Source organism: Gekko japonicus, unplaced genomic scaffold, assembly GCF_001447785.1.
Source record: "Gekko japonicus isolate JY-2015 unplaced genomic scaffold, Gekko_japonicus_V1.1 scaffold2353, whole genome shotgun sequence".
Taxonomy (NCBI): Eukaryota; Metazoa; Chordata; class Lepidosauria; order Squamata; family Gekkonidae; genus Gekko; species Gekko japonicus.
The window spans coordinates 142,193-153,610 of NW_015176522.1; the positions used below are offsets into that span (position 1 = coordinate 142,193).

Sequence of the window (11,418 nt, forward strand, 5' to 3'; positions counted from 1 at the left end):
AGATACTGGACTGATCCAGGCAAAGAGTCAGTCTGTGGCCAGCTGGAACGGGGGGGGGGCCTGCAGAGGGATCTGGCGGTCCCTGTTGGCCCTGGGGGGAGACGGCCCCTCCTCTTAGCTCCACAGAGTATGGCACTCGCTTACGAGAGAACCGATCTCCCAAGAAGCTTTTGGCTTTTTGTCATGTGGAAATTCAATATTCACATCTGTTTGTTTCCTTTTCGAGAAGCAGTCTTTGGCGTCTTTCCTGCAGTTTCAGATCTGGAAAAGGCACACATTTTACGGACAGATTGTTTTAGCTACCAGAAGAAAACTGCCGGCATCTTGGGACAGGGGGGATTTTTGCCATCCCCGCCAAAACTCAGTTTCCAAATTAGCATGCATTCAGAACACCTCGGCCGAGTGTGGCAAAGCAATACCGTGGGATAAAAACTTGGGCTGCTCCCCTCAGCGGTTTCCATTGAATAACTTCATATTTTCTTGACTTCTTCCTTCATGGGGCTGATTGCCCCCCCCCCCACTCCAATTGACTGTTGGATTACAGTTAATTTTTAATCATGAACAGAAGCCTGTGGCCTTATATAAACATGTCTCCATAACAGGATATGTCTGTATGTTTGAAGAAATATATATATAAATTGGAAAGCCCAGATCTGCTGAAACGGCACAGAAACGGAGGCTGAGCTCAGATGTTGTCAGGAGGAGGGATGCAGAATTCTCCCCCTGCACTTGGCTGCCAGTGAGGGGCTCAGGGCCCAGGGCCTTGCTCTATCTGGAGTTGCCTCCCCATGTCCGCCCCAGCCAGATTGACTTATGCTGTCCAGGGTCCCGGCTGGGCGGGACATGGGGAGGCAACCAGGCAAAGGAAGGCTCTGGGCCCCGAGCCCCTCACCGGCACACTTCTTTTCCTGTTTCTGTGGGCTTCCCCTGCTTCTACCCAAAAAAGGAGTCCGGCGGCACCTTAAGAAACTAGCAGATCTCTTCTGGCCGGAGCCTTTGCGGGCGAGCGTCTGCTTCGCCAGAGGCCCAAAGCGTTTCCCAGGGGTGTCTGCTGCCCCGGGTTTCTGTGCAGGTCTGGCGTTAAGCACCTGGATCTGCGGCTGTCATGTTCCGCTTGGCTCTGAAACAATTTTTAAAAGAAGAGGAGGAGGAGGAGGAGGAGATTGGATTTATACCCCGCCCTGCACTACCCAAAGGTGTCTCAAGAGTGGCTTACAAATGCCTTTCCCTTCCCCTAACAGACATCCTGTGAGGTAGGTGGGGCTGAGAGAGCTCTGACAGAAATGGCTCTTTTTCAAGGACAGCTCTGACAGGACTGTGGCTTGCCCAAGGTCGCACCAGCAGCTGCATGGGGAGGCGTGGGGAAGCAAACCCGGTTCTCCCGGATTACAGTCCACACACTTAACCACTACACCAAACTGGCTCTCAAAAAGGGGCAAGGCCCCTTCAGCAGAAAGGGAAACAGGGATGCGTGTCGACCTGACTAGCAGCCATCTCTCTCTTTTCCAGCCTGGAAATAAAGCCCTCCTGTCCATTTGCTGCCTTGGGGGGGGGGGGTAATCCCCCAGTGTACTTTTTTACATTTTGGGTTTTCCTGTAAACTTTAGGCTTTTCTCAGGTTTGTAGAAAGATCTGTCTTGTCTGTACATGGCTCCAGTCTCCAGATTTTAGTATCCACCCCAAGCTTTGCTGTGGCTTTGGTTATATGTTCAGTGGAAGGGAGCTCTGGGAGTCCCGCTTGTCTTGCATAGCCTGGGGAGGGAATGGCTGTTCCGGCTCCCTCCCCCCGGGTGATTGATGGCGCCTGTCTTCCTAATGACAGGCCCAGGGCTCTGCAGGGAGCGACCTTCTCAGCAGACAGCTCAAGTGGAGGGGGGGGAGCGCTTCAGCAGGTTGAGGGGAGGGGGAGCCAGGCCCTGGGGCCTGGCTCCCCCTCCCCTCAGCCTGCTGAAGCACTCCCCCCCACGTGTCCTGGTGATTGCCCCCCCCCCATTTTGCGCCCCCCAGTGGCCCAGCAGGACTAATAGCAAGCCTGTTCCTCAGCCCTCTCTCTCCAGACCTCCGGTGTGGGAGGAAAACGATCCTGTGTTTGCTGCTGTCAGTATTAAATGCACTTCCCGGATTTTCCCCGGTGATTCTTACAACCCTGTAAGGTAGGCCAGTGTTCTGTAATGAGGCACGGCGGGGGGGGGGGCTTCCCTAAGGCTACCCAGTGTGCTGGTGGGAGAGGGGACCTTTGACCTGGCAGGCACTGCACTATACGAGACCAAACCCACTTTTCAGGCATATCTTCACCATCAGAAGGCCTGGAGACCTGGAGGAAGAAGAAGAAATCGGAGCCGGCTTTGCCAGGCAGCCGAGTTTTGCACTCAGGCACATTCTGTGTTCTTCCGCTTTTCCCCTTGCATTTGTGTGTGTGTGTGTGTGGTGTGTGGCTTGCACACAGACCTTGCCTGTGGCTGTAGACCAGATCCCTGCTGGAAGGCTCCCATCCCGTCCTCCTGGGGGGGGGGACACACCCCCTCTAGTGCCTCCCTGCCGGTAAAAGGGTTGTCCGTTAGAGTCGCAACACCCTTTCACCAAAGAGAGGGGGGCCTCAGAGCAGCCAGGAGGCATTGTAGATTGAGGAGGGGGCCTGTACAGTCCCTTCACGTGTCTCTCTTATTAATCGTTTCTGCATCCCAGGCCTTGCCACCTACTTGAGAGTCGCGGGGGAGGTCATCCGGGAGCCAGGAAGCTGGACCGGAGCCAGGGTCGCTGGACTGGTGGGGAAATTAATCCCATTAATGATCTCACGGATGCAGCGGGGGGGGGGGGGCTTCTGGAGTCTGTTTTAAATAAGAGGGTGGGTGGTGGGGACCCCCCTCTCCTGGGACGCAGAGGACTGCTCGGATTGGGCTGGGACAACAAAGAGACATACGGCACAGCACAGGCCCCCCCCTAATCCAGCCAGCAGCTGAGTTCAGAAGAACCGATGCGTGCTTTTTGCCGCTTCTGAAATGAGCTGCTTTCGATCTGCGTGTCTTGTGGGCAAGGGAGAAGAAGAGGCCACTGGCAGGAGCCTCCCGGGTGGCTTGAGACTAGGCAGGTGCCCCCACCCCCACGGCTGCCCTTCAGCAGGGGGCACGTCCTGATCCGGTGCTTGAATAGCCACCCCACTGGATGGAGCCTTGTTGGGTCTGCCTTAAAAGGGGATTGGACAGTCGTGGCAGGGGCGACTGAGCTGATCAGCACCCACGATAGCTATATGGAACCTCCTGGATAAGGGGCAGTCTACCCCCCCCGTCCACTTTCTACGGATGGTTACTGGACCCCAGGAAAGGTGTCGGCGGGTACCGCAGTGCACATGGGAGCCCGCCAACCAGTGTTCCCTCTCAGCTGAGTGTGAGCTAGCTCACAGTTTTTTTAGCCTCCGGCTCGCATTTTTGTCTCCACTCAGGAAGGATGGCTCCAGAGCAAACTAACTTAGGCAGTAGCCACATCACTTGCTCACAGCTTTAATGGCAGTAGTTCGCAAAGTAAGAATTTTTGCTCACAGGACCCCACAGCTTAGAGGGAGCACTGCTGCCATCACCTTTGGTGTTGTCTGTCTGCCCATCTGTCCAGGTTGCTACGCTGGCTGCCAGCCACTGAGGAGTACAGAGAAGCTGCAGTATGCGGTGGAATTGGCAACATGCAGCTCTCCTGAGTACTGGGGCTTTCGCTTTAAATACAGCCCAGCAAGTTGCTGGTCCTCATTGTCTTCTGCTCACAAATGGCAAGATACAGAAGCTGACAAACAGAGGACCTTGAAGCTCCCAGAGAACTTGTGCTTCATGTGAAACTTTGCAGAGGGGCCCAGAATCACTGTGCCCCCCACCCTAACCAACACCAAAAGCCTCCTGGTAAATTGGATCCTGACTTTCCCCCGGCCTTCTCTCTTTCCTTACAGATTCTGATGACGACGGAGAGTCTGAAGCAGCCAAGCAGCTCATCCAGCCCATTGCTGAGAAAATAATTGCCAAATACAGAGCCAAAGACGAGGAGGCCCCGCTACTGTTCTTCGTGGCTGGAGAGGTGTGTGAGGGGGGCTCCTGTGTGCTCTCCGGCAATGAATAAATCATTGGATGTGGGTGGGGGTGGTGATAAAGACTTGTTTATTTATTAATTACATTTATACCCCGCCCATCCTGCGAACAGGCTCAGGGCGGCTAACCAGAGCGGTACAATGTACCTGGCATGGTAGACAGTGAAGCTGGCGTGGTAGACAGTTTCTTGCAGATAAATGGTAGTTTGAAGGTCACGTGAATTCTCAGGACCCCCTTGCCAAATGACAGTTCCCCAAATTCTTTTTGGAAAAGGGAAATAACAGCTGACTGGGGCAAGTGATGCTCTGTCTTCTTGGTGCTTGGGGGGGGGGTCAACAGTGGGAGGGCTGCTAGTGTCCTGGCCCCACTGCTGGACCTCCTGATGGCACCTGATATTTTTGGCCACTGTGTGATACAGAGTGTTGGACTGGATGGGCCTTTGGCCTGATCCAACATTAGCGTCTCTTATGTTCTTATGACTGCAGCACAGGAAAGAAACGGGGGAAGTGTTTGTTGGCTGTGCACCGGTTTCAAGTACAGCTTCTGCCTTAGATGGGAACTCCCTTGGCAGGCTTTAGTCCTTGTTCCAGTGAGCGAGCGTACACACCCCTTCAGTACCTGGCGCCTCCCGAATACCCTTCTCCTCGAGATTCGCCGCCGGGTGCCTCTTTGCTGGCTTTTCAGTGCCAGGTCAGAACATTTCCCTTTTCACCAAGGCTTTTCAAGGAGGGAGTTCCATTTTTCCCTGGCCATTTGTAGTGTGAAGTACTGTTTTTATGGATGCAATTTTGGGGTGCAGAACTGGCTGTGCTGTTTTTGTGCTCCTTTCATGCTCATTTTTATGCCTTGCTTGATTATTGGTCATTTTGTTTTTAATGGTTTTATTGTATCCTTTTTTTTTTTACTTTGGGAGCCGCCCCAATCAGGTTTCTGTAAAGGCCGGATATAAATTTTCCAAACATATAATTGCAAATTGCCCCCCTAACGTTCCCTCGGAACAGATCCAGTTGGTGTAGCCTTACTTCCTGTTCAGAGCGCAGTCGGCAGCCGCTTTGGAAAAGGGAGTTTCCAGACCGTACGGTGTTTCTGTGCGGTAACTCTGGAACAGCTGTGCATTTGACCTGCCCACATGTTCTGTTAGCAGTTTCCATGCCGAACCCCACTGACATCAAATGGCGCAGTAGTGCTGTGCTCAAGGGCAGTCTACCTTTGACCACCCAATGATGGGAGGGGGCATTGCCTTCGTTCCCCTGCAAGTGAGCTTTCTCAGAGGGTTGGAACCCTGGTGGGACCTTTGTCCGGATAAAACCAAAGTCCAGTGGCACCTTAAAAGGCTTAACATTTAAGAAGAGGGGGAGATTGAATTTATACCCCACCCTTCACTCGGCGTCTCAGAGTGGCTTACAATCTTCTTTCCCTTTCCCTTCCCCTCCCCACCCCAACAGACACCCTGTGAGGTAGGTGGAGCTGAGAGAGCTCTTTTGAGAACTGTCCTTGAGAGAGAAGCTCTGACAGATCTATGGCTTGCCCAAGGTCATCCAGCAGGTGCGAGTGGAGGAGTGGGGAATCAAACCCGGTTCTCCCAGATTAGAGTCCGCGCACTTAACCACGACACCAAACTGGGTCTTTATTCCAATATGGGCTTTCATGAGTTATATATTAATATTTCATATTGAAGTAAATGTTGTTAGTCCTTAAGGTCCCACTGGACTTTGGCTTTCTTTTGTCATAATAGGCAGGCGCGCGCGCGCGCGTGTGTGCAAAGTGCCTTCAAGTTGCCGCTGACTTGGGGTGACCCTGTAGGGTTTCATGGCAGGAGACAGATCAAGATGGGGAGCCGTGTCAGTCTGTCTGCAGCAGCGGGAAAGAGCCAGCGTCCAGAAGCACCTTAAAGACTAGCAACATTTGCAGCAGGGGAGGAGCTTTCAGGAGTCACGGCTCACTCCTTCAGATCCAGCTAGAGAGGGAGGCCAGACCGTGGCAAGAGTCGCCCGTAGGTGGGTCGCCATGGCCTGCCTCTGCACCGTGGCCCCAGACTTCCTTGACGGTCTCCCCTCCAAACACTAACCGGGGCCACTCCTGCTTCCCTTCCAAGGTCGGGCTCCCCGGGGCCACCCAGGTTCAGGCAAACTCCCCCTTCGCAGTCCCCTTTGGCCTGAGACAGCGCTGGCAGCTCTCGTTTTAAAAAACAGCGCCACGGGTTTGGGGGCCGGGTTTCCACATTCTGGGGCTGACCCTTGGATTTAGAATCCCGCAATCCGCCACAATGGGCACACAGAAACGCTGCTCCTTCCAGACCTTTGTTAGCAACACATCCCCCTCCCCGTCTCCCCCTCCACATATTTCAGAACTCTGCCATTAACCCCCACCCCCCCACCCCAGCATTTCTGAATGTTTTTCTTGTTGGAAAGCAGAGCTCCTAGACCAAGAGGGGAGGGGTCCTCTTGCACCCTTTCCCCCTCCCCGATAGCCCTGGAAATATCCCCCCCCCTCTTTCTGGCCAGCCCGGCTCCCGTTGATGAGGACACTGCCCTTCATTCATTCAGGGCGCCATCTGCTTGCCACCTCCCTGACAGCTGCCTGAATGACCCATTCATCACCTCCTCTATAGCGTCGGGGCGCCCCCGAGCACGCCGCTAACCCTGGAAAGGGAAGGACTGCGGCATGCGCAGGCAACGCCCCCTTGATTGCGGGCACTGCGGTTTCTGTGGCAGGCAGGGCGGGGCTTCCAGTCTCCATCTTTTCAGCTCGGTTTAAAATAATAATCATCCGGCCAAACGGGCGCTACGGAAGACAGGTGCCACCTGTTGGCTGTCAATAAAGGGCATCCGAAGCCACCCCGGCCAGCTGCAGTCGTCCTCCGAGGCACCAGAAGCGGGCCCCTGGCCTCTGGGGGGCTGACACGGCAACCCCGGGGGGAGGGCTGCGCAGAGGGGCGAAGGGGGAGACGGGTGAAATGTCAAGTTTGCAGCATGGGAGAGGGAGGGGGACGGATGGTGCTGGGAAGCAAGTCTGGCAGGATTTCTGTGCCGGCATCGGGTAGCAGTTCAGCTTTGCCCTCGTGTGCTGGTGTGTGGCATGGCTTCGTGGTCCGTCCACAGGGCGCGGCTCCAACCTCACTGCACCACTGGAGTGGCCACGGGCCACCCTCATTCTGCCCCGGGAACGACAGGCGGTCCTTCTTTCGGAACACTCCCAAGACCATGGGCGGTTTTCATTGCAAAAAATCCGTTGGGATGTCCTCCCTGCACCTTCAGGCACTCTGTGCACTGAAATGCTCATGGCTTTACGCATTTAGAAATAAGTGGCCGCCATTTTATAGCATGGGGGAGAGGCAGACCGTGATGTCTTGGAGGGGGTGGCACCCCCCATGGATCGTGTGCCGGTGGGCAGGGCTCTTTTCAGAATGGCATTTTCTGAGGCAGCCTGCGCCATCGTTAGTAGCAGTGAGCTGTTTAAGCGGAATTAGCCTGTGTTTAGCACTTGTCCATTTACACGGAACACATATTTTTGCAACAGCCCTGTAAGGTCAGCTGACATTGATGTCACACTGCAAACTGGTGGAAGGGGCAGGGGAGTGGAGGCCTTTTAAAGCGACGACGTTTCAGCCTGGGAGTTGATGGTTCACAGCTCAGCTTCTTGTGCTACCTGAGCCCAGAAACAAGTGAATTCTGCAACAGTTGTGCACGTATTTCTTCTGCCTGTGTCAGGACTAGATTGAAGGCAAGGAGCTGTTGTTATAGCCAGTGTTCCCTCTAAGCTGAGTCAGTGTGAGCTGGCTCGGAGTTTTTTAGCCTCAGGATGGCTCCAGAGCAAACTGACTTATGCAGTAGCCAGATCACTCACTCACAACGTTTACACCAGTAGCTCAGAAAGTAGAATATTTGGCATTTTATTTGTATTTTAATTATTTTCCATCATTCATTACATTGCTAAAAAAAAAAGAAAAGAAAGTAGAATTTTTGCTCACAAGACTGCATAGCTTAGAGGGAGCATTGGTTATAGCTTAGTCTCTGTTGCCCTGGCTGTGAGAGGTCAGCTTTTCTGGGCCTATCTTCCCCTTTGTCTTGAGGGCTAGAAACTTGCCTTTTTAAACTGGAAGGTGAGGTTCCCAGGATGTTCAGTGCGTGTGAGGGGGGACAGGGAATGGTGCCTCCTTCTCGGCCCTTTGGGGTCCTTGGCCGGGGGGGGGGAGTTGACAGGCACAGCAAAAGGGCGTGAGCACCCAGCCACCCAGCTGCGTTTGCAACCCGGGAGGGCGTTGCTGCCCAACAGGGAGAGAGCTTAACCTTTGGCCCGGCTTCCACCCTCTTTCAGCGGGAGGCGGGGTGGCCCCCATCATCCCCATTGTCTCCGTGGCTTGACTGACAGGCGGGCCTGGAAGGCAGGAGACTCAAAGCAAGTTTTTCTGTCGCTCCAGTTCCAGGGGGCCCTCAAGAACTGTGCACGCCCAGTTTTTTGCTTGCTGTCAGCGGTGTTGATGGAGACTGTGAAAACGATACTTGGCAAAAATTAGACGGGCCCCAGCTCCCAGCAAGGTTACTGCCAAAGCAAAGATCCATCCAGACCGGCATGTGCTCCCTCCGACAGCGGTCACATGCTGTTTGGACCTGAAGTCTTCCCCCTGGATGTGGAGGTTGTGCGAGACTAGCCCTCCTGGAATTCCTCCGACCCTTTTCGGAGGGCGGCCACGTCTTCCTTCAGTCAGTGCTGTGTTTTGCAAAGAAGGGGACTTAGGGGGAGGGGCGGCTGTTCCCATGGACAGGCATTCCTCTGCCTTTCGGAGGTGGCTTCCCGGAGGAAAGGATTCTAAAAACAAACTGCACACCAAATCAGATAAAGCAGTAAGCCTCGTGAAACGGGAAGCATTTTTGTTTTAAAATAGAGTTCCGAACATTTCAAAGATGCTTCCCAGATAGCAGAAGAGCCATAAAGAGGGTAACTGAGACTGATGATCCCCTATGGGGAAGGTCTTTTACATTCCTGTCACGGTGTGGGTTCGAGAGGCCCAAGTTGATTTTGTGGCGTGTGCCATGGATGGGGACTGCCTGTCCTGGGCCCCCAGGCGAACACCCGGATCTTCATCTTTGGGCAGAAACTGCGGCCACCTGATCTGAGTCACGCTTTTTGTTTGACTGGTAAATACGATAGCCTCGCGCAGGAAAAAGTCTGCTTGGATGAGTCTGAGTTACTTGAAGCCACAAGAGCGAGAGCAAGAAAAGTCTGCTTGGACGAGTCTGAGTTCTACTCAGTTACTTGAAGCCACAAGAGCGAGAGCAAATTGGTCCCAAATCTCGCTGGCCACTACAGAGAGGTTTGGAATTACGAGTGGGAGAATGTTTGGCTTCCCACAGGCATGTGTGATTATCTCAACCTTTATAATGTCCCCTCTTAGTTGTCCTTTTTCCTAAACTAAAAGCCCCCCAGTTCCTTAACTGTTCCTTGTGTGTGCGTAGAATCCCTCTGGTGTAACTCCCTTCTCTCCCCACAGTTGTGACCACCTTTCCCACCAACTGCAGCCACACTAGAACATAAGAGAAGCCAATGTTGGATCAGGCCAATGGCTCATCCAGTCCAACACTCTGTGTCACACAGGGGCCAAAAATACCAGGTGCCATCAGGAGGTCCAGCAGTGGGGCCAGGACACTAGAAGCCCTCCCACTGTTCCCCCCCCCCAAGCACCAAGAATACAGCGCATCACCTGCCCCAGCCTGTGAGTTCCTATCTATACCTTGTGGCTCATAGCCACTGATGGACCTCTGCTCCAGGTGTTTATCCAGATGCATAGGAAGGCTTCTTGCACTGTATTGGCGCACTAGCGGTGCCAGCGTGTCAGACAGCAGCAAGAAGTCATGGCACCATTACAGGGATCTTCAGGCCAGTGGGGAGGAGGGAACCGGGCGTGGTTCTTCCAAGGCCGTGCTCCTTCCAGGCACTTCGTGCAGGAGGCTGACTCAGCCTTTTGGGTTGAAGGACAGGCCTGCCGCCAGGCGGGTGCCCAAAAAGCAGACACCCTTTTCTGTACCATTCCAGCTCCCAGCTCTTTGATCAGAGAGCAAATGGACAAGTGATTCCAGAGACCACAGTCCCTATAGGTTTGTTATACATGACGGCATTATGGGGCAGACGGCTTGTGTGGCCACTTTCTGGTCAAGATGTGTCTCAGCCCCGATTTCACCAGGCCCCTCTCCCCCCCCCTGGCCTTTCAGGACAACATGACCGACTCCCTTCGGGATTACACCAACCTCCCCGAAGCGGCCCCGCTCCTCACCATCCTGGATATGTCCGCCCGGGCCAAGTACGTTATGGACGTGGAGGAGATCACCCCCGACATCGTGGAAGCCTTTGTGAATGACTTTCTACTGGACAAGCTGAAACCGGAACCCATCTGAAGTGCCCGTGGGGGTGAGGCCAGGCGGGAGAGGGCCTGCCCCACTTGGACCCCGTTTTCAAAGAGCAGGACTTTCCCCGGCCCTGTGCAGAGCCTGGTGGCAGACTTCCTCGTGGTGCCTTGCTTTCAGTCTTCTCCGCTGCCGCAATTACCCTTCAAAGGTGCTGTTTCCAAGCAGGGAGGCGCTGGCCGGAGGAGAGGGGGTGGCTGCTTGGGGAGGGGGCCCCCACGGAGCCTCTGGGGGGGGAGCCAGAAGCAGCGGCTGTTTGCTGTTTAGGAGGGGCGCTAGCTAGCAGGTTAAAGTGGGCCGTTTCCCAAATTCAACTCTGGGTGCACGTGTTTGGGTGTGTGTGTTGGGGGGGGGTTATGTCTGGGGGCTTTCTACTCCTCTTTCTGCATTCACAAAATCTTTGCAAACTGAGCAATAAACAAAATCTCTTCTTTCTGCCCCATTTCCACATCTGCCCCAAATAGTAAGCGGGGCTCCTTTTAAACGGACAAAATTGTGTCCAAATAGTTCAGGTTTTGTTTCCATGGTGTGCTGTGACAGCAAGCTGGGGGGGGGGGGGTGTCCACTCTATGTCTTTTAGACATAGGTTTAAATTTCAAACCCAACACACACACACACACCGATTTCTGGGGCTTCTATCTGGGAGCAGGAGTGGAAACCACAATTCAGTGCCTCTTTCCAATGTTCATTTCCGGAGGGGGGGGAAGGCAAGGTGTCTGCTTCTGGTCCACTCTTATGTCTTTTAGACATAGGTTTAAATTTCAAACCCAACACACACACACACACCGATTTCTGGGGCTTCTATCTGGGAGCAGGAGTGGAAACCACAATTCAGTGCCTCTTTCCAATGTTCATTTCCGGAGGGGGGGGAAGGCAAGGTGTCTGCTTCTGTTCAGGAGCCGGGCCTCATCCAGACCAGTCACCTGCTGTGCTGCTCCTGGACCCAGGAT

At 54.1% G+C, this 11,418-nt stretch overlaps 1 protein-coding gene across 1 annotated transcript in view; it reads left to right on the forward strand.

The window, feature by feature from the left end:
* Positions 1–11,384, forward strand: part of NXN (nucleoredoxin) — a 36,221-nt gene extending 24,837 nt beyond the window's left edge. The window contains exons 7-9 of the mRNA XM_015427412.1: positions 3,932–4,056; positions 10,277–11,180; positions 11,347–11,384. Of these exons, the coding sequence (XP_015282898.1) occupies positions 3,932–4,056; positions 10,277–10,459 (308 nt within the window). The 3' untranslated portion in view covers positions 10,460–11,180; positions 11,347–11,384. The remainder of the gene's footprint in view (positions 1–3,931; positions 4,057–10,276; positions 11,181–11,346) is intronic.
* The last annotated feature ends 34 nt before the right edge of the window (positions 11,385–11,418 follow it).